General features: G+C 46.3%; 2 protein-coding genes across 3 annotated transcripts in view; one reads left to right on the top strand and one right to left on the bottom strand.

The window, feature by feature from the left end:
- Positions 1–157: 157 nt before the first annotated feature.
- On the bottom strand, positions 158–19,082 carry GPR139 (G protein-coupled receptor 139). Of its 2 annotated transcripts, none has more exons than XM_083476194.1 (2): positions 18,597–19,082; positions 158–2,664 (listed from the first exon to the last, which is right to left on the bottom strand). In XM_083476194.1, exons 1-2 carry the CDS (start codon positions 18,700–18,702, stop codon positions 1,730–1,732), a joined length of 1,041 nt encoding a protein of 346 aa, XP_083332320.1. In that variant the 5' UTR covers positions 18,703–19,082; the 3' UTR covers positions 158–1,729. The 2 variants fall into 2 exon arrangements, with proteins under 2 accessions (XP_083332320.1, XP_083332321.1); XM_083476195.1 differs by lacking the exon at positions 18,597–19,082 and adding an exon at positions 12,530–12,575.
- A 1,406-nt stretch (positions 19,083–20,488) lies between these two features.
- LOC310692879 (acyl-coenzyme A synthetase ACSM3, mitochondrial-like) overlaps positions 20,489–21,992 on the top strand; it is a 180,227-nt gene continuing 178,723 nt past the window's right edge. Inside the window, exon 1 of the mRNA XM_083474348.1 lies at positions 20,489–20,509. Within this exon, the coding sequence (XP_083330474.1) occupies positions 20,504–20,509 (6 nt within the window). The 5' untranslated portion in view covers positions 20,489–20,503. The remainder of the gene's footprint in view (positions 20,510–21,992) is intronic.

Here is a 21,992-nt window from a genome sequence, read left to right as displayed (position 1 = left end):
TGAATAATAATTATAATAATAATAATTTATTATTTATATCCCGCCCATCTGGCTGGGCTTCCCCAGCCACTCTGGGCGGCTTCCAACAAAACATTAAAATACAATAATTCATCATATATTAAAAGCTTCCCTAAATTCAGTTTAATAATAATAATAATAATAATAATAATAATAATAATAATAATAATAATAATACACCTTTGCAAAAAGGTTGCAAATACATCCTTTCTTTATAGTTGCCGATTGGCAGTGTGGACTCTGCATATCACACAGCCCCCAGCAATGCACTTCCACAACTCTTTGTCATGGGGTTCATATTCCTGTTCCTGAAAGCAACAGATGGAAGAACTGGGCTAGCAATGAACAAGGTGATTGAGACATGTGAGGAAACAATGCAGTCCAATGTGCGGAGGTCTGCTGAAATCCCGCACCTACGATGGTGCTTAGCACACCAGGAGTTGCATTCCCCGTACTTTACGGCCAGAGTTAACTGACCAACGCAGTTATTCAGCAGCAAGCCGTGAAGTACACTTTGCCCTCAACCGTTTCCCAAACGTCTCAGAAACTCTGGTGTCATTTGTCATATGCTTTTGAAGCTGGGCTTCTGAAGGACTTGCTTATTTAAAAATGTTCTAACCATACTGCTGAAAGAATGTGATTCTTTCTTGGTCACTGTTAAGCTATGAGGTCTCTTGGATGTTACTTCCGAACCCCTTTTAGTGGGAGGGAGAGGTAACTCTGAAAGATGAATGATTTAATTCTGGAGCTCATAAAAAAACAAAAAGCACCCCATTCTCCATACATTCAAGGTGTTGTTTTTTTCAAATGTGTACAAATAACCATTAGGAGCCCACTCAAGAAAGTCTTGCTGTCTCCTCGGGCTTCTGTGAGATTTACTGTCTCCATATAGACCACAAAATAATTCAGCATCACCCAGGAATCAAAGCACCTAGTGAGCTTCAATATGGAATTTTCAAAAAAGGTTCTTTTAAAAAATATATGCTCAAATATGTTATTTTTGTTCTCTGCTCAAGAAATCCCTTCCTTGCTCTTGGCACAATGTGCTCAACCATTCCATGAAACACAGCACTCGTAGTGAAAAGGATAAGTTACAGCTCTCATGTTGCCTTGTGGGCCACAGGATGGCTTCTTCCAGTTCTGTGTCATTCCTCCAGAGAACCTAAAAAGACACACTGAGCCACCATACAAATCAATACTTTGCAGATGGATGGCTTCTTGTCTTCAACATTGGAATAATCCATGTGGTAGGACTCCATGACAATTTGTAAACAAAAAAATAACCGAGCAAGGGCAGATAATGTAAATAACCCCATCAAATATATATTTATATATGTATATATATAGAGAGAAAATGTTCAGTACAGGTGTATGCTTGGTTAGAACATAAGTTCATTCAGGTACACTTCTCAGTGGCTTATTATCACCAACAATGTTCCATGGCATCAGTACTCGGGCATCTAACTGCCACTTCTGAAAGCCTCTTTTTTCAAGGCCCTGTAGGAGATGTAGCCTGATTCGCTGCCTCTTTCTGTCTCCCCAATATCAAAGGCTCCTGTTAATAGTTCTAGCCAACTCTCCTGACTCTGGGAGAGAAATTAAATCCAATAGCCACTCTTAGCAGTGACCATTGCTCCTCCGGCAGTTGCAGCCCATTGACGTAACCGCTTGAAAAGAACTTTCCTCCACTGGGAAACCTTTTGGGTGACTATCATGGCGATATCTTTATAGGCTTTCCATTCTTATCGTATTGGTAAACCAGCATTTTGATACAGTGGGAGTTGGCTGGAGATATCCAGGGACTGCTAGTTATGGAAAAGTTATGGTTTGTGTAGAATTGGACAGGTTGCTTCTGGCACTTAAAGAAAGCCTTGAGCGTTGTGGCTGCCATTGTGCGGAAGCGCTTGCTGATGAAACAGTACAGGAAAAAATTGATGGCCGTGTTCAGGAGCGCCAGCATGTTGGCAACATCTGAGACAATGTGGACTGACCAGCTGTTGTGTATTGGCGAGACGTAAAGGTGATAGAGGATCATGATAATCCTTGGAGCCCAAAGGATGGCGAAGATGGAGGTGATGGTAAACAAGATGGCGGTGGTTTTCCCAGTGGAATAGCCTCTCAGGCGGAAATTGCACTTCTGGCGAAGCTTGCACACGATGATGGAATTTAAGATGAAGAAGATGGAGCAGGGCACCAAGTAGACCGTGAAACAATGGATCCAGATGAGGATGTGATGGACCAGTGTGCTTGTGTAGTCTTCTTTCCAAATATTGGGCCACCAGTAGTAAGGGATGCTGGTCAGAAAGCAAATGATATAAACGCTGACAATGACTTTCCGAGTGCGGGCTGGGTAAGAAACCGTGTGATATTTGAGAGGGTGGCAGACAGCAATGTAGCGGTCAATGGTCAGCGGCACAGTAATCCAAATGGACGTGTGGATGGACGAAAATTCCAAGACCTCGATGATTTTGTCCAGGACCTCTGGCATTTGCTTTTTCAAGATGAAGTCTTCCAATAAAAAGTCAACAAAGACAATGAAGAAGAGCACCAGCAAGTCAGCGGCTGCCAGAGCCAAAAGGTAATTGTAGGAGGACTTCTGCCTGCGTGCCACCAGCTGGGACAAAATGATGACGGTCAAAATGTTAGCTGAAGGGAGGGAGAGAGATAGGAGAGTTTTGTTAGCTTTACAGGAGAAATAGAGCCAGGTCCATTGGAACTGATGGGGCTCTGCACCCCCCAGTCTGCCCTCAGCCCCCACCTGCCTGCCTATGAGTCCTTTTCCAAGCAGAGGTTGGCATCCCTAATTTCAGGGATGGGGTATGACGTAGAGATTTGGAATAAAACATGGACGCACTTGTCTACGAATCAAAATCAGAGGTGAGGAAACAGATGCCCTCCAGATGTTGCTGAACTACAATCTCCATCATCTTTGATCACTGCCCATGCTGGCAGAGGCTGATGGGAGTTGTAGTCCAACAACAACGGGAGGGCCATAGGTTTCCTGATCTCACTGTTGGAAGATGATGTGTTTCATGGATCCAGGACACGGTCCTTCAGAACACGCTCCTTATTTGAGCCCTGATTTAATTCCATTCTTCCCCGCAAAACGTGCTGGCTCAGCCTCATGCAAATCTCTACCCACCCACACTTGCCGAAGCCCATTTAATTAGTGCATGAACAAAAGCGCAGAGGTTTGGTTTACCAACAGCGCATGCTGCCAAGTATTGACATTTTTATATGTGTACAGCAATTAGTACTTCTGCGGAGCTAAATGCGCCACATTTAATGTTAAACTCCAGATCGTGCTGATTGGCCTTGAAAAGGCAATCAAGAATAATTAGGAGGATTCCTCTGAATAAGAAGCAAGGGAAATGATGGAAGCAACAGAAATGATGTCCTTATATGCAGCTTCTAGTGAAAGCTTGAATGCATATTATTTGCCACTTATGGCCTGACATTTACCGCTCTTCCTCTTAGATTTCTAAATGCCACTTTAAGCTTCATTTCCCAGAAATATATTCCATAATATATTTTGGATAGTTGTTTCTCCATCAGTCTGTATGTCTCTATGCATTTGGATGCCTCTTGAGATGTTCCCAAGATGGAGCTTGCTTTCTGCTGCTCCAGAGGGTAGAAGCTGAACCAATGGAGTCAATTTACAAGAAAGGAGATTCCAATTAAACATTAGTAAGAACTTTCTGATGGCAAGAGCTGTTCAATGGTGGAACAGACTCCCTCAGAAGGTAGAGGACTCTCCATCATTGGAGGTTTTTGAACAGAGGTTGGGTGACCCTCTGTCCAGGATGCTTTAGCTGTGATTCCTGCACTGTAAGGGGTTGGACTACATGACCCTTGGTGTATCTTACAACTCTCCAATTCTACGATTCTATTGTTAAGCTTCTTGCTCACTGTGATTTTCTGTTACATCGGAAGCAGTTCCTACTCAGCTTTGAAAACGGGTTTTTCGTGCTTAAATGGATTGCGAGATACAGTGGTACCTCGGGTTACAAACACTTCAGGTTATGTGTTTTTGGGTTGCACACAGCGCCGAACCCGGAAGTACCAGAACAGATTACGGTACTTCCCGGTTTTGGCGTTCGCGCATGCGCAAAAGCACTAAATCGCACTTTGCACATGTGCAGAAGTGCCAAATTGCGACCCGCGTGTGTGCAGATGCAGTGCTGCGGCTTGAGAACACTGCAGGTTGCAAATGTGCCTCCCACACGGATCACGTTAACAACCCGAGCGTCCACTGTAATTTGCCAATAAAAAGCTGCATGTCTTGGTAGTTGAGCACCATCGCTTTGCTAAAGGAAATCCTTTCGATTGCTGCCCATAATCCGTCTCTCAACACTCAGTCTAACACATTTTGCTATTAGATCTGCTTGGTCTAATAGCTACCAGGGGGAAGAAATGCAGCTGCCCGTTTCTTAACAGAGATGGGGAGATGAGATTCTATGCACCTTTGGGTACAAACTGAACCAAATTTCTCCCCCATCCCAACTTCCAAGGGGGCTCAGGCAGGCCTCATCCCTGGACTGATGTTTTGTAGACTGATTTTAAGTGGAATGAATTTATTTGTTGCATTAATAGCTCATTTAATCTCCCACAACAGCCCAGTGAGGTAGGATAGGCTGAGAGGCAGTGACTGGATCAAGGTCACCCAGTGAACATCATGGCCAAGCTGGGATTTGAACCCTGGTCCCCCAGGTCCCAGCCTGCCACTCTAAACACTACACCACACTGCCTCCACACTGCTGAAATTGTGTTTTTTTTCATGACTGTGCTTGGTGAATTGTGGTGTTATGTGTGTGTGTGTGTTTGTGTTGGTTATTGTTAAGGTTGGTGTTAAGTTTTAAACTGTGCTTTTATGTTTCATTAAGGTGTGCTACATTTGCCACTTGGTGAGAAAAGTCTGCTGAAAAGCTAGATAAACATCTATAAAACAAATAGATAAAACAAATAAGCCCAGAGACTTGTCATTAAGATAGGGGAGAGATAAGGCTCGCTGGAATCCAGGGCATAAACTTCTTGCACTAACTCTTCTGCATTAGGTCTGGAGATCCATTTTAGCTCAATCTAGGTCCACAGACACTATGAAAGAAAACACTTTTTTAATTAAAAAAATACAGTCACAATATATTCATTTTTAGATGTGTCTTATTGGTGATTCTGATATAGCTGGCTTTGTAGTTTGCCACGGGTTTCTTTGACTATTGAAGAAGCCAACAAAAAGCAAGCAAGGAAATCAGTATATAGAACCACAAAGATAATATACCAACTCTGTGCTCTGTATACTACCGGATCTCCTGCCTCAGCCAAACCTGACCGTGGACTGCTCTGACCTTGCCTCTCACCTGACACTTGTTGCAAACTCCACTAACTTGGACCCCGACACTGACCTGCAGGAAACAATTTCAGGATAGATGGGCAAATAGTCTAACCTGGGCCTCTTACGTTCCATCAAAGAAAGTTGTGTGAACCCTAATTGTCTAACCTGGAACAAGGCAGCCTCTTATATTTCTGTCTATGAATTAAGTGAGATCCCTAGGCAAAGATAGCTGTTTATCCCGTTGTCCCAAGAAGTCAGTGATCTTTTGTGATCCCTTCTGATGCCTCAGTCCTCACCAAGCAAAGAAAGTCCATGTTTTCAGAATGGGTGCCACCTGCCAGAGGCAAATGTCAGTGTGACTCTCTTGAAATACCACGAATTTCAGGTATGAGCTATTGCCTGGTCTTGTTCTCCTCACTCTGCAAGCGAGTGTGTGATGCATGCCCTCTAAGGATGAACACAGGCAGACTGCTGGCAGATAGCCGGCAGTTTCCTCCACTCATCAAAAGGATGGAAACTAGTTTCATGGTTCCATAGTTGCATGGAAATGATGCACCTTTCTCCCAACTATCATGTGCAGATAGTAAGTGGCAAGTCTGAGATGCACAAGAGCTGTCTGTTTCCTATTGTCTGAGTGAAGAAGAAGAGCGCCTGGAGACCGTCGGTATTTTGCAAGAGGAATTCAAGTGCATACTGGAAAGTTAGGTCTGTGCAATTAAAGTGGGTCAAACCAGTCTTGTCACCCTAGCACAACAAATCCCCTTTGAGAAGCAAGCCAACGGACCTTTTTGCAGATAGGGAAATGCATTGAGAAGTGTGGGGTGAAAGATGCATATATGCCCCACAAACAAATCAGAATGTATTTTCAATAAAGGATATAGTCTACAGAGGGCATCCCAGTTTAAGGAGGATGTTGACAAGCTGGAACGTCTACAGAGGAGGGCGAATGAGATGATCAAGGGTCTGGAAACCAAGCCTTATGAGGAATGGTTGAAGGAGCTGGGTATGTTTAGCCTGGAAAAGAGGAGAACTGGGAGGAGATATGATAGCTATCTTCAAATATCTAAAAGGTTGTCACATGGAAGACAGAGCAAGTTTGCTTTCTGCTGCTCTGGAGGGTAGGACCTGAACAAATGGCTCCAAAGGACAAGAAAGAAGATTCTGACTAAATGTTAGGAAGAGCTTTCTGGTGGTAAGAGCTGTTCAACAGTAGTGCAGCAATGTGTCAGTTTTGGTTTCTCTCAGTTTCTCATTTTCCCAATGAATCCATGTATTTAGACAGACCATCAGGGCAGCTAACTATTTGAAGTTAATTGCTAGGGCTTCATGTAGAATTGCTTTCACAGAACAAAGCCCTAGTGTTATGCCCTCTGACTTTCTTGATGGCTGCTATAAGAAATTACTCTGCGTTCTGCAAAACAGCAATAGAGGAGTATATTACCCGGTGTTCTTTTTCTAAAGCTCGCCATGAAGACGAAAAATCTGTCTGAGTATAGCCACAATAAGAATTGTGTTACACCAAATGAGTTCATGTGGTTTTTTTTTTTTTTTTTTGCTGTAAAACCATGTTACTTTGTGTGTTTCTCTGTTTATGTTGGCAGTCAGGGAATTAAGAGCCAGATTTGTGGTTCAATTCTGTACGGTTGTTATTGTTGTTATGCCTTATAGCTAAACAATTAAAATTACTACTACAACATTTTTCCAATATTAAATCCAGCTCTTCCACATCAGTTTGCATTTTTTTCTTTAAAAAAGCAAGCCCCCATGAAAATTCATCAGCATTTAAAGCCAATATTTCTCCTCAAATATACAACTTTTGTATGTCATTTTGCCTAATTGACACATACTTTTACAAAGCAATCTCCCCTAATATATTGCATTTTTAGAGTGAATACAAGCATATATATGCATACTTAACCCAAGCACATGCAAATTTTGACACCTCAGTGAGAGATTTGCATTGCAAAATCCCAAGAAGTGTGAATTCTGGAGGACTGGGGTGTTTCGAGTTTACATATTGCCACAGCAAGTTAGGAAGGTTCACCTTTAAAGGTGAACTGAACTGAATTTCTCCTCTGCCCTCACCTCCCTGGAAGCTTTGTGCAAGCAAATCAGGATCCGTGCTCAATAAGCAGGCCATCTAGAGCTGTGATACTCAAGGTGCTGGCCTGCAGACCAGTGCTCCACCACAGCCCAGTTTGGGTGGGACAATTCAGGGACCAAATGTGGCACCAGTCCCTGGCACACCGGTAATATTTTTTTTGCCCTCAGATAGTTTGAGAAGCAATGATCTAGCAGAGTCCTGGCTTCCTTCTCTGTTGCAGCTTGAGCATCTCGTACAAAGGGGGGGGGGGAATTGCCCAGCGCTTTTGTTGTTAATTGATGTGCTTGCCATGTGGATATATAACAGTGCCCGAGGCAAGGGAAGGAAAAAGTTGGTTGCCAAACAACTGACTCATCCAACCTGTCCTCCATCCCCGATCCAAGTCCCGAGGTCATCTTTCCTTTCCCAAGTTGGACCACAATCCATCACTGTTTGCAGCAAAACCTTGCACCAAACAATGCCTTTTAGAACAGTGTGTGTGTGTGTGTGTGTGCGCGCACACACACACAATGTATGTAGGTTCTGTTAATCAGATAGACCTGCAACAGGGAAAAAAAATAAAATTCAGCTATGCTGCTAACCATTCCTTCCGTTTCCAATGCCCAGGCATGGAAGCTAAAGTCACAAAAGCACAAGAGGCAGGGATGAACTGATTTGAGGGAACCTCGGTTTTTGCAGACATGCAATTTTATTCCAAGGAGGGAAATGCTTAAAGTAGGAAAATTCTAAAATGACCCAGTGAAGACTATTGAAATTCGCAAAGACAGCAAGCCCTGCACTCATATCCTACTTGTGAGCTTTCCATAGATACTATGAGAACACAATGCTGGACCTTTGGCCTGATCCATTAGGCTCTTCTAATGTTCTTACCTAGTCCAGGGATGGGAAACCTATGGCCCTCCAGCAACCAACATGGCCAGTGGCCAGATTATGTAAACTGTAGACAAAGGATGTCTGGCAGGCCAAAGGATCGAGATCAACTACCTGCTCAATGCAGGGATGTTGGAACAACAGCATCCCAGAAGCTGCCCCATCTCTCCTTAAATACCTCCAGCAAAGAAGAGCCCACCACCTCCTTAGGCAATCCATACCACTGATGAACAGTTAGGAACCTCCTACTAATGTTTAGCCAAAATCTTCTCCTTGCAGCCCCCACCTATTGGCTTTAATCCTGCACTCTGAGCAACACAGAGGTGAACAGAGAAGAAGTCTGCTTCCTCCATGTGACAGCCTTTCAGATATTTGAAGGCACCAGGTGTGTCTCCCCTTAAGCCTTCTCTTCTCCAGGTTCAACAAACCCATCTCATTTGAACGATCCTCATGGGGATTACTTCCCACGAGCACATTCTGTCTAACCATGTGCTGATACCATGCAGTGCGAGGAATCCAGGCATGCCTGTTGGACATAAGACTTCTTCGAGGTTGTTATTACTGTGCAAAATGGCTGTACTTCCAACATCATGTGCCGCACTCATTTCAGCAGCTGGCGATCACTGCTCTGACCTTGGCTTAGCGAAACAATCAGCGGGCGCTTCCTTGCAGAAACTCAAAGCTCGAGACCACAGGCTACTTCCAAGTTGTGCCCAACGTGCTGCTGTTTCCCTGCTGCCTGAAATTAAACAGCATCTGCCGCCACAGCTCTTCCACCCCCTGGAAATTGTATTTTAAAACAGTGGCAGCTTAGCAGACACTCTTGCCAGACTCATGGTATTGACCAGGGCTAAGTGTCTTTAATGCATACTCCTTCCTGCCACCTGCTACTTTTTTAACCTCCCTCCGAGCCATTTTTATGGATCTTTTACCCTTGCAACAAAAATAGACACTATCTCACTTTAACCACATAAGCCGTCATTTGTCCCTCTTTCTGAGCCTCAGAGCATTATCATTTGGCACAATTTTCACAAGCCCTGCTTGATGTGAAGGAATAATAAATTGCTTTTCAATATCTGTCAGTCCTGCAACCCAAGGCGTCTGCTCTTCTCTGACAGGCAGAAATTCATCAGGCAAAGCTTTCCCCATCACTGATCTCCATTCTAGCTGCCACATAGAGCAAGCAGACAGAGAGAAACATTATCATTCTCCCTCTTTCATCTCTTATATACTGACGGTGAACTCATTATCAAAGTGCCTATGTTGTTGTTTAGTCGTTTAGTCGTGTCCGACTCTTCGTGACCCCATGGACCAGAGCACGCCAGGCACTCCTGTCTTCTACTGCCTCCCGCAGTTTGGTCTAACTCATGCTGGTAGCTTCGAGAACACTATCCAGCCATCTTGTCCTCTGTCGTCCCCTTCTCCTTGTGCCCTCCACCTTTCCCAACATCAGGGTCTTTTCCAGGGAATCTTCTCTTCTCATGAGGTGGCCAAAGTATTGGAACCTCAGCTTCACGATCTGTCCTTCCAGTGAGCACTCAGGGCTGATTTCCTTAAGAATGGAGAGGTTTGATCTTCTTGCAGTTCATGGGACTCTCAAGAGTCTCCTCCAGCACCATAATTCAAAAGCATCAATTCTTCGGCGATCAGCCTTCTTTATGGTCCAGCTCTCACTTCCATACATCACTACTGGGAAAACCATAGCTTTAACTATACAGACCTTTGTTGGCAAGGTGATGTCTCTACTTTTTAAGATGCTGTCTAGGTTTGTCATTGCTTTTCTCCTAGAATCATAGAATCATAGAGTTGGAAGAGACCACAAGGGCCATCGAGTCCAACCCCCTGCCAAGCAGGAAACACCATCAGAGCACTCCTGGCATATGGTTGTCAAGCCTCTGCTTAAAGACCCCCAAAGAAGGAGACTCCACCACACTCCTTGGCAGCAAATTCCACTGTCGAACAGCTCTTACTGTCAGGAAGTTCTTCCTAATGTTTAGGTGGAATCTTCTTTCTTGTAGTTTGGATCCATTGCTCCGTGTCTGCTTCTCTGGAGCAGCAGAAAACAACTTTTTTCCCTCCTCTATGTGACATCCTTTTATATATTTGAACATGGCTATCATATCACCCCTTAACCTCCTCTTCTCCAGGCTAAACATGCCCAGCTCCCTTAGCCGTTCCTCATAAGGCATTGTTTCCAGGCCTTTGACCATTTTGGTTGCCCTCCTCTGGACACGTTCCAGTTTGTCAGTGTCCTTCTTGAATTGTGGTGCCCAGAACTGGACACAGTACTCCAGGTGAGGTCTGACCAGAGCAGAATACAGTGGCACTATTACTTCCCTTGATCTAGATGCTATACTCCTATTGATGCAGCCCAGAATTGCATTGGCTTTTTTAGCTGCCGCGTCACACTGTTGGCTCATGTCAAGTTTGTGGTCAACCAAGACTCCTAGATCCTTTTCATTCACATGTACAGCTCTCAAGCCAGGTGTCCCCCATAATACCGCCACATTCTATATACCGCCACATTCACACCATACATTTAAAAGATGATGACACCACGTTAAACAGTCATGGATTCCTCCAAGGAATTCTGGGAGTTGTAGTTTGTTTAGAACTTAAGAAGAGCCCTGGTGGATCTGGCTAATGGCCCATTCAGTCCAGCATCCTGTTCTCACAGGAGCCAACCACAAGCAGGACCTGACCACAGGAACTCTCTCCTTTCTTGCAGTTTCTAGCAACTGGCATTCAGAAGCATTACTGCCTCCGATGAACATAGTCATCATGGCTGGTAGCTATTGTCCTCCATATATCTCTATATTTGTCTTACTTGGAGATGCTAGTTTGGGGCTTTTGGCATGCATGGGAGATGTTCTACCGCTGAGCTACGGCCCCTTTCGTACAGTGAGACAACCTCCAAATGCACATGGAAATCTACGTCCGAGATTTCCAGCTGCCCAATTTAAGGGTGGTGGAGAGAGGCTTTGGTTGTTGCTGTGTGTGACTGGAAGCCAGAAACCTTTCGCCGATGCAGATCACCCAGCAATTTACTAGCCAGACCAGATCTACCATCTGCCCACCCCTGCCTTAGATAAATGTCCTGTTCCCCAGCACATCTGCACAAAGCCTCCCTGCCAATAACTCAGCGGCTCAAGCCGTCCTTCTCTTATCGCAAGCCTGAAATGAAATCCTCACATTTCTACCATGTTCAGCATACTGTACATGTACAGCCGTGGAGTCTAGCAATGGAAACCCTGTCCTCAGATGACATTCCCGAATTGAGGCTGTGGAAGGGCATGCAGCAAAGGCACTGGCGTTGTCGTGCGTGGGATCCTTGTGGTCTCTTTTGATCCCTTCGTTAGCCGTGCCCTCGCTCCTAATGGAATGAATTCAGCCTCTGCAGAAATACAGGCCACCAATGTTGTCCAAGGAGAGGGAGAATGTGTGTTTGTGTGTACATGTGTATCACACAGAGAGATACTTGCACATCCCTTATGAATCTGACCCTAAACCATGAGAGCTTAATTGGTAAAGGGACCCCTGACCATTAGGTCCAGTTGTGACTGACTCTGGGGTTGCGGCACTCATATCGCTTTATTGGCTGAGGGAGCCGGCGTACAGCTTCCAGGTCATGTGGCCAGCATGACTAAGCCGCTTCTGGCAAACCAGAGCAGCACATGGAAATGCCGTTTACCTTCCTGCCAGAGCGGTACCTATTTATCTACTTGCACTTTGACATGCTTTTGAACTGCTAGGTTGGCAGGAGCAGGGACCGAGCAAAGGGAGGTCACCCCATCACGGAGATTCGAACGACAGACCTTCTGATCAGCAAGCCCTAGGCTCTGTGGTTTAACCCACAGCGCCACCCGCATCCCTAGCCCATGAGAGCTTAAGCCACATTAAAGCTGCTGTTCCTTCAGAAGAACTACCTATCCGATATTTGCAGTGGTAAGAAACCAAGGGGGAATTCTTCAGCCATTTCCCCCAAGCCTTACTAGAGTGGGATGCCTGTAGCTCAGTGCCAGGGTGTCTGCCTTGTATTCTGAAGGTCCCAGGTTTAATTCCTGGCATCTCCAGCTAGGGCTGGGAATGTCTTTTGCCTGGAACCCTGCTGATCAGTGTAGAGCTGCAGTGCAGACTGGTCCATTGGGGAAAACAGGGAACTGCCCCACAAACCCCAGCCAGCTCTTACTTGCCTGCCTTCTCACCTGCAACCATTCCAGTGGGTGGTTGTGGCTGTCAGATTCCTCCTCCTTAGTCCTTAGTTTTGCTGCTGCAGAATTCAGCAGAGAGGAGGATGGGGATAACACTAGAATATGCTGGCTCAGTCTGTCATTGGCTGTGGCTCCCCCCTCCTGTTTGGGCTCCCTGTCTTTCACCCTGCCAGCCCCAGTGGGCACCAGCCACCACTGCCATGCTAGATGGACACAATGGCCAGCCTCACTATAAGGCAGTTTCCTATGTTCCTTGTCACCCAGCTCTTTTCAGGAAGATACAGATGGTGTGCCTGATTGCTTTCTATTAACTTCCTGCACTCAGCTTCTTAAGGTGGACTCGATCAATTCTGTCAACAGCTACCCTGGCTCCTGTGTGAGAGGAGACCCAAGAGGCAGACCTAACCCTCCCCTTTTGTAGGAGGTTCCCCTTCCCTGCCCCCATCCTCAGATACTGAGGAAAAAAGATGCTCGATTATAGCCAGAGCGAATCTGCTAGGTGGACATATCCATTCTGCTTTCCTCTCCCCCTCTAGGAACATTTCATCTGAATTCTTGGCATACAATTCCAGATGGGAAAGGAGGGAGGTGGAGAGAGGGAGAGGGAGACAGGGAAGGAGGGAGAGAGAGGGAGGGAGAGGGGGCATACTTAATATTTCAGTGTATATACGCAGAGTAACAACGGCATGATTAACTACTCAGCAATGCAGAATTTGCAATGCCGGCTTCCAAAATGAGCAATTGCAGCTTAAGAGCCAATAAAGTATTGTTTGCAACAGCAGCGCTTCCACATTGAGCAAAGGATTTGTAAGTCAGTAAGCAGAGCCGTCATCCTTGCATTTCAATGATATGCTATTAGGCAAGGGCGAGCATCTCCTATATATCTTTATCTATTAATCATTGACAAATAAAGATGATGCAAACGACACGGTGCTTCCAAAGCCTTGCTTGCCCAGCCAGATCAATATGCAGCAGATTTTCTTTCTATAATGAATGGTGTTTTAAAAACACATCATTTAGCTACTCTGGAAGGTTTGGCTGTGCTTGACATAATGAAATCCTCTCCAGATCCACAAAACAGGCAGAGAACAAGAGGTCATCTTGATGATCTTGAAAACCCACCAGCAGTGCAGCTAGCTAATTGTAAACTCTGGATTTAATGGTCCTGTAAGTGTGTCTGTGGAGGGGGAGGCACTTTAGAGAGTGTATATCATTTCTGAGAGGGAGTTGTTAATTAAGCCTCCTCAAAATCTTCAGGACTTGGTCTAGCTGCTAAGGTTGGCTGTCTAGTCTGCTTCAGTTGCAGCGGAAGCAGCTGTTCGAGTGCCTGCGCTCTGGTGTTTGTCTACTGGCTGATGTGGTCCATTGCTGGGAATCCCCCCCTAAAAAACCCCCTCAGTTAACAATGCCCCTCCTGTTGGTTCCTTTGCAAAGGTCCCTCAAGGTCACCTCCCTTCCACTGGGTAGCTCTAGACCAGTTTAACCTTTAGGGACCAATTTCTTAATTTCTTACCATATATTTGCATGGTGGTCATGCTCCTGTTGTGACTCACCTTGGATCAGGTCCTGACTCAACCTTACTAGTGGAACCTGCAACAAAATGTTGCAGCTTGGAGTGCTCCTGGCCATTGCTCGAGCCAGGCAGCCATGCTCCCTCCCACAATACTCCCTTTCCTGCCCATTTTTTTTTTTACCTGCACCCCAAATAGTCAGCATTCTGTGGTCACCAGGGAAGGGTGTAGCTCAGTGGTGGAGCATCTGCTTGGCATGAAGAAGGTCTTAGGTTCAGTCCCCAGCTCCTCCATGGAGGGCTGGGAGTCTCTGCTGCTGAAACCCTGACAGTTAGTGTAGCCTGTAGTTAGCAAGATGAAACTGTCTTCTGACTCAATATAAGGTGGTCAGTTGGGAATGGGTGAATCTGTCTGTTCTGGTTTCTCTCAGTACCTCATTTCCCCAATCTTAACATCATCATCACCATCATCATCATCATCATTTCGCCACCCTTCACTCTAAGGTCCCAGGGTGGGTTACAACATCGAAACACAACATTAAAAATAGTTTAAAACAACTTAAAGGTAAAGGTAAAGGGACCCCTGATCATTAGGTCCAGTCATGGACAACTCTGGGGTTGCGGTGCTCATCTCGCTTTATTGGCTGAGGGAGCCGGCGTACAGCTACCGGGTCATGTGGTCAGCATGACTAAGCTGCTTCTGGCGAATCAGAGCAGCGCATGGAAACGCTGTTTCAACAGTACCTATTTATCTACTTGCACTTTGACGTGCTTTCGAATTGCTAGGTGGGCAGGAGCAGGGACGGAGCAACAGGAGCTCACCCCGTCACGGGGATTTGAACCGCCGACCTTCTGATCAGCAAGCTCTAGGCTCTGTGGTTTAGACATCAGAAATATTAGCTGAGTTCCACATCATTCTCTGAATTCCCTCGGGGATGGGAGAAAGTCCTTGTGAAAATTATCAGCATTTCAGTATGGATTTTTGCCTAATACATGCATTTTTACATGTTATTTTCATGACGATGTTGAAAGTTGGATACTTTATCTCAGTGGATGCATTTTGGTACACATTACTTGGCAGGAGAACTGTGCTGCAAAATATGGAGAAGAACAGGTTTCTAAGTATGACTGCGTTTAGGTTCTTTCACTGTTTCAGAAAGTGTGAGTTTGGGAGGTTAGCCTTTAAATAAGCTCTTTCCTATCCTACCTCCCCTGGGGGCTGCAAACCCTGGGGGGAGGCAGAAGAAAGGAACACCGGGCCAGGAAGCACGTACCCCATCATCTCCCTCTTGGCAAGAGAGGATTCTGTCAGTCTTTGTATCTGCTCTCATGTTCAAGCTGCAAACCACTTTGGGTGCTTTGGCCAGAAGGCAGTATGTCAATCCAATAACAAACAAACAAACAAACAAACAAACAAACAAACAAACTTCTTCCCCATTCCCCACTTAACAGATCCAACTCAAAAGGATCCAGAGGTTGTCTGGCGTGCGTACTCTAAAGTAGGAACCTCATAATCCTGCTACAATCCCAGAAAGCTTTCAAAAGGTTGGGTCCCAAATATCTGAAAGGCCATTTCCATCCCTTCTGATCTTCTCAGGTGTTAAGAGGGGGTCTCTTTTGATAGTTCTGCCACCCTCAGTACTGTAGGGAAGTGTGGTCTGGGAGAGGACTTTTTTTTCTGTGGCAGCTCCTATACTGTGGAACTCCCTCCTCATGGAGATGTGTTGAGAAAGCATTGTACAGCTTTCGCAACACACACCTCCTTAGCTTAGCCTCTGAGAGTCGACGAGTTTTGTTTTGTGGGATCCAGCTTCTCTTGTCAAATTCATACCACCCTGTTCCATTTGGAAAACTTTTGCCTCCTCCATCATCATAATGGTTTTATCTGTTTCTATAACTGCGTATTGCTTCATTGCTGTAAGCCGCTCTGGGATTTTATGGCGAAGAGTGGTTAAGAAGTCTTACTAAAAAGCAAAAGCAAAATCCAGAACAACCCATTTAGGCTGCAATCCTATATCTGCTTACCTGAGAGTAAGCCTCATTGAACTCAGTTGGGCTGGACATAGAATCATAGTCGGATCATCTGTTCTAACCTCCTGAAATGCAGGACTCTTTCGCCCAATATGGGGCTTGAACCCACAAGCCTTAGATTACGAGTCCCATGCTCAACTGACTGAGCTATCATGTATAGGATTGTGCTGTTAATGTTACTTAATTGAACTGGAGGACAGGGCTGGGAGGGAAAGTATGATGTGCATAGAAAAAGAAAAGGGCACCCCCCATATGGGAAGCTCTTTCACGGCAGGTATGCAGTGATTTTAAGGAATCACTATTTTTTTCTTTCGAAAGGAAGACCTTCTGCATTTTGCAACCCCCATGAAATGTCTGGAAGTTTACTGGTCAAGTTATAACTCTGAAGCTGGTTTATGCAGGTTAACTGTCTGAATTTTAGCTTCTGTGGCTGTTGAATTGCACTTTTTGGTTTTGGTTTTGGCATTGTGGTTTGGTTTTTTTTTGAAAGCAGACCACCAGATCTTATTAAAATGATCTGGTTATAAAATCCACAGGGGTGGCAAATGGATGATGTGATTTTTCTGCAGCTCTAATCCTATTTTGTCCACAATCTGAGTGGAGAGGCAGACAGAGTAGTGGCTAAAGGGCTGGACTTGCCCTGCAGAGGCTTGCAAGTGGAATTCTGTCCATATCTGACTGAAAAGTGAAGCCCATTGAGTTGAATAGGACTTACCTCCCAGGAAAGTGTGTAGATAGGATTGCAGCCTTGGGCTCTAATCTCCCCTCTGCAACAAAACACACCGGGCTGGCCACTCTTCCCTTTTAACCTACCTCACAGGGTTGTTGTGCGAGTGAAAAGGGGGAAGGTTATCAATGCCATCCTGTGCTCCCTGGGTGAAGTGCAGGATAAAAAATGTAGCAAAGGAGCTTGCTGAGTGATGTGGGTGAAATGTTTTGCCAGTTCTCCATAGCGACTCATTTTTCACACTGAACACCTCTATCCTAACAAGGCTAATTCTCTCTAGAGCCTTAATCCACTTGGTTTACTTAAGAAATGAAAACCTCTAAGTGCAATTGGCCAGGGAGGAAGCTGGGTGTGGTTATTCAGTAGAGAGGAAGTTCTTCTGCCCAAACTTAAAAGCACTCTGGATATATATATATATGTATTCCTTCTTGCTGTTTATTATTTATTTTATTTATTAAATTTATATACTGCCCTTAATTCGAGGGTCACAGGGCAGTTTCCAGTATAATAAGCCATTTCACTACAATTTCACACATGCAAGACCTTAACCCTGGGATTCTAAGGCTTCAAAGCCCCTGCGGTTGTGCTCAGAGAAGACTTCGCTCTCTAAAGAATTAGCTTAATGGTTCACAAGTAATGAGGCTCACCTGCAAAGGTTGTCTTGGAGGTCTGCATTTCTAATTTTCACAGGTATTATGAGCAATATTATTGTTCTCTCCCCCTTACCCCATATTTCCCTTGCATCTGCCAAGCATTTTTTTTTAAAAAAACCAACAACTGTCAAGCCACTTCTCTGGCAGACGGAGCTGATGCGTTTGAACCGTGAGCCAGGAAAGTGTTCTCTCAAAGCAGTCATTGCTGTGTCAGCACCACGGACAGCTCATTTGTTGGGAGGCAAAAACAGCATGCCAGGAAACCTGTAAGCATGCACAGGCTGTAATTGTGGGCGAGATCTGCCCCCATTGACTTATGCGAATCACTCTGTATAAAAGTGTGCTGCAAGCCTCTTTAGTCTTGTCGGGACATGGTTTGGAAGGCATTGGATGGGGACTTCTTAACAAAAGAAGGACTAGACAAAATCACGGAGGTAACCACCCTATCAATGGCTATAAAGTCATGATGGTGGCTAAACAAAACCTCCAGATTCAGGGGAAGTCTATCACTGAACACCAGTTGCTGGGGGATTAACAGCAAGAAAGGGCTGCTTCTTTGATGCCCTGCTTCCCAGACGCATCTGGCTGGCTACTGTTCAAAGCAGGAGGCTGGACCAGATTGGCTTTTGATCGGAGGCAGGATACTTACCAATAAGACTTGCTAAACCCCAACTTTGCAGAGTTAACACACCTCACCTGCCCCTGACTCTCTTCTTTCTCTCCCACTCCATCCTACCTTGTCTGTCTGTTGTTGGCTCCTCAGTGGGGATTTATTGAGGGGTCTCCCCAAGTCTCAGCCCCGGCACCTATACTTGAGCCCCAGCAGGGTCCTTCTTCATGGAAACCAGCCACTGTGTCCTCTGCACAGGGACTATGACCCCCCCCCCAAAAACCCACATTTTTTTAGGACCACCTCCCGGCCCCCGGCCCCCCACATCCTTAAAGAGTCACAATAGTAGTTGTGGGGTTGGGTAGGGGAAAGCCATTGGTCACGGAGGAACTTAAAGCCAGGCGCCAAGTTTTGATGGGCTGCCATCGAATCGCTCCCTCTCTAGAGTGGTCCAGGTAGCGTCCTGGGACTTGGACCAGCCTCCCCGCTCCCCGCTCTCTTCTCTTCTCCCCCATCAAGCGATGCCTTACCTGGTAGCCCCAGGCAAAGAAGCAAGCTGTAGTAGACGACAGGTATGTATCCTAAGCCACAGCCGTGCAGAGAGCCATTGTGCATGTGGATGTAGTCTTGCTCCATTGGACGTGCACCTCCCGGGTCCCCTCGCAGCGCTCAGGAAGGATGGAGGGCAGAATCAGCCTCCCGGACCCAACGCTCTGCATCCCCGCATCAGCCGCGGGAGAGAGCCGGCAGCAGCACCTGTCGCGGGGAAGACGCTCGGCAGTCTCTCCGCCAGTCGCTGGAGGAGGGAGCAGCAGTAGCGACGGCAGCACATGGTCTTCCTAGCCGGTGTAAGGGGAGGGTAGAGGAGGAGGAGGAGAAGGAGGAGGGATCTTCTTTTTTTCTGCAGCTGCCTGTCGCGCAAAGGGTTAAGGCGCTTATCATTAGTTTCCCCAGGCAGCGCAATGCTGGCTGGCGCTGTCCACCTTCGAACTACAGACAGATAAACACACACACACACACACACACACACACACACACACACACACACACACACACGTCTTCCCGGTCTGTCCTCGGGGTCCTAAGGACCACCCATTCCAGGCAGTCTCTTTGGATGGGTGGAAGCGTTGGTGCTTCTCATCCCCGCCATAGAATCGTGGAATTGGACTTCACACCCCCAAAAGGCCACCTAGTTCAACTCCCCTGCAATGCAGGGAACCACAACTGACAGACGACCATCCAACTTCTGCTGAAAAAGCTCCAATGAAGACTTCACCGCCTTCTACTACTAAGAGCAACTGCCCCCTGATCTATCTTCCTTCCTTGATAGCCCCCTCAGCTACTGTTTCTAGAAGGAAAGAAGCAGAAGTCAGATCTAGCAAATCAAAAAGGGTCTTCAGTTTGCATGTTTTGTTGTTGTTGAAGGGATCCCCACAAAGGAGTGAGGCAGCAGGGAGGGCAAGGTGCCATCGAGTACTACTGGCAATGCACCCACAGCAGGCTGGCGTCTGGGCTGCCCCTCCCCTCCTTCTCATCTTCCTTGTAAGTGGCAGCCAGGCACCCACCAGGAAGCTAATGCTGTGGCTCTCCATCCCCAGCTGAGGCACTTCTCTCCTGGAGAGTAGCTGCCAGTCAGTGTAGACAGTATTGAGTATTGAGCTAGACAAGTGTAAGGTGGCTTCTCATGTTCCACACTGTCTCCTTTGTGGTGTTTGCTATCGTTTTACAAAGGAATCGGCTCTAGGCTTATACCAAGACAGAATATTTGTTCACCTAACCCAGTCGCCTCTCCACTGACTGGCAGCAGCTGCAGCTGCCCAAGATCTAAGGCACATAATGGGGACACAAGGAGCTGAATCTGCAACCTGGCATTCTACCCTGATCTGTGAACTAGTCCTATCAAATACGTTGGGAGGAGAGGAGTCCATGTATGGCAATAAACTGAACACGTGATCAAAGCAGAGAGGTCATTTTTCAAAAGGGAAAGGAAAACTTTTAACTTACTGTGCTCCCTGTGAGTTATGGGCATCTTCCCTAACTCTTGGGAGGAAATTTCTCGTTCCATCTCAGCCAAGTGGAGTTGCTCATATTTCAGCGGTGAAATATGCTGGAGCCGAAGAGCAGGGAGAATTAAGGCCCTGTTCCCCTTTTCTTTTTTTCTTTTCTTTTTTTTTGGGGGGGGGGAACCCACTGGGATGTTGCCAGATTAATCGCCTCATCCTCAGCCCGCTTTGAATCATAACCTTGAAAGGTGGTAAATCCTTAAACAGGCCTTCTGCTTGTGTACTTTTAGAATCATCAGTGTTGTGGCCAGCAGTGGCTCATTGTTGTTGTTGTTGTTTAGTCGTTTAGTCGTGTCCGACTCTTCGTGACCCCATGGACCAGAGCACGCCAGGCACTCCTGTCTTCCACTGCCTCCCGCAGTTTGGTCAGACTCATGCTGGTAGCTTCGAGAACACTGTCCAACCATCTCGCCCTCTGTCGTCCCCTTCTCCTTGTGCCCTCCATCTTTCCCAACATCAGGGTCTTTTCCAGGGAGTCTTCTCTTCTCATGAGGTGGCCAAAGTATTGGAGCCTCAGCTTCAGGATCTGTCCTTCCAGTGAGCAGTCAGGGCTGATTTCCTTCAGAATGGAAAAGTGGCTTCTTAAACAAGTTTTTTGTTTAGTTTTTTGGGGGGTGGAATTTCTCCCGTTGGTGGTGATGATGATGATACAACAACAACAACATACTGCCCAACATGTTGCCCCAGCCACTCTGGATGGCTCCCAACAAAATATTGAAAACACAGTAAAATATTAGCCATTAAAAACTTCATTGAACAGCAGCAGTGCGAGGGGAAAGTTTGTACATGGTGACATCAGGACCCGCCTACTACATTGCTGACTTTCACATAGGAACCCTCCTTTAAAAAACAGGTACTGTATCTCCTTGAAATGCCCTAGTTTGGCCTCAAGGTTCTGGAACAGACCTGATGCTGGAGTGGTGAGGGGGTGTGGTAAAGGAAGGTTGTATGTCCTTAGATCTGACTTTCCCATGGGCTTGCGGTAGAGTTGTGCAACGTCTATGCTTGGGTGTTCTGTCATCTTCAATCTCAAGGGTGGGGAATCCCAGGCATGGAGGCCAAATGCGACTCTGGAGAGCTATCTCTCTCACCTATCCTTGGACCAGTGACATGTGGTCAGTGGACCAGGGGGGCTAGGCTAGTCCCTTAAATGTTCACAGTAAATTAGAGTAGTACAGTATTAAAGCCTAGTGCCTTCTTCCCAAAGCCCAGGAAGCTTCTACCCAGCTTAGGGAGGGCGGCATGATGCTCTGACAGCTTTGGGATGCCCACCCAGCTTTGGGAAGGAGAAAGGAGGGCTTCAGCATCCTGTCAGAGGCCTGGGCCTCCTTCCCAAAGCCCAGGAAGCTTCTGCTTAGCTTAGGGAGGTGTGATGCCCACGTTTGACCCGCACACAATGTCACCCTCCCAATCACCCTCACAAGCTGGTGCCTCTGGACCCAATTGTTCCCCTGTGAAATATTTCACCACAAGGCCTTCCTCAGGCCACACCCTTCCCAGTCCTTCTTCACACTGTTCCTGGGTAGTATGCATCCTTGAAATGTTATAACGTTTCTTCCTTGCCTGGATGGATAGATGATGATGATGATGATTATTTGTACCCCGCCCATCTGGCTGAGTCTCCCCAGCCACTCTGGGTGGCTTCCAACAAAGATTAAAAATACATTAAAATGTCACACATTTAAAACTTCCCTGAACAGGGCTGCCTTCAGATGTCTTCTGAATGTCAGGTAGTTGTTCATCTCTTTGACATCTGATGGGAGGGTGCCACTTCTGAGAAGGCCCTCTGCCTGGTTCCCTGCAGCTTTGCTTCTCACAGTGAGGGAACTGCCAAAAGGCCCTTGGCGCTGGACCTCAGTGTCT

Source organism: Podarcis liolepis (genome assembly GCF_965112155.1).
Source record: "Podarcis liolepis genome assembly, chromosome: 14".
NCBI classification, from domain to species: Eukaryota; Metazoa; Chordata; class Lepidosauria; order Squamata; family Lacertidae; genus Podarcis; species Podarcis liolepis.
Note: the sequence above shows the minus strand (reverse complement) of the source record. Positions and strands in the feature narration are given on the sequence as shown.

Bases quoted from the DNA above. Each gene is read 5' to 3' on its own strand.
- GPR139 (XM_083476194.1), bottom strand. From the start codon at position 18,702: ATGGAGCAAGACTACATCCACATGCACAATGGCTCTCTGCACGGCTGT. The intron at 2,665-18,596 runs GTAAGGCATCGC...CCCTCCCTTCAG, and splicing joins TCTTTGCCTGGGGCTACCAG to CTAACATTTTGACCGTCATC.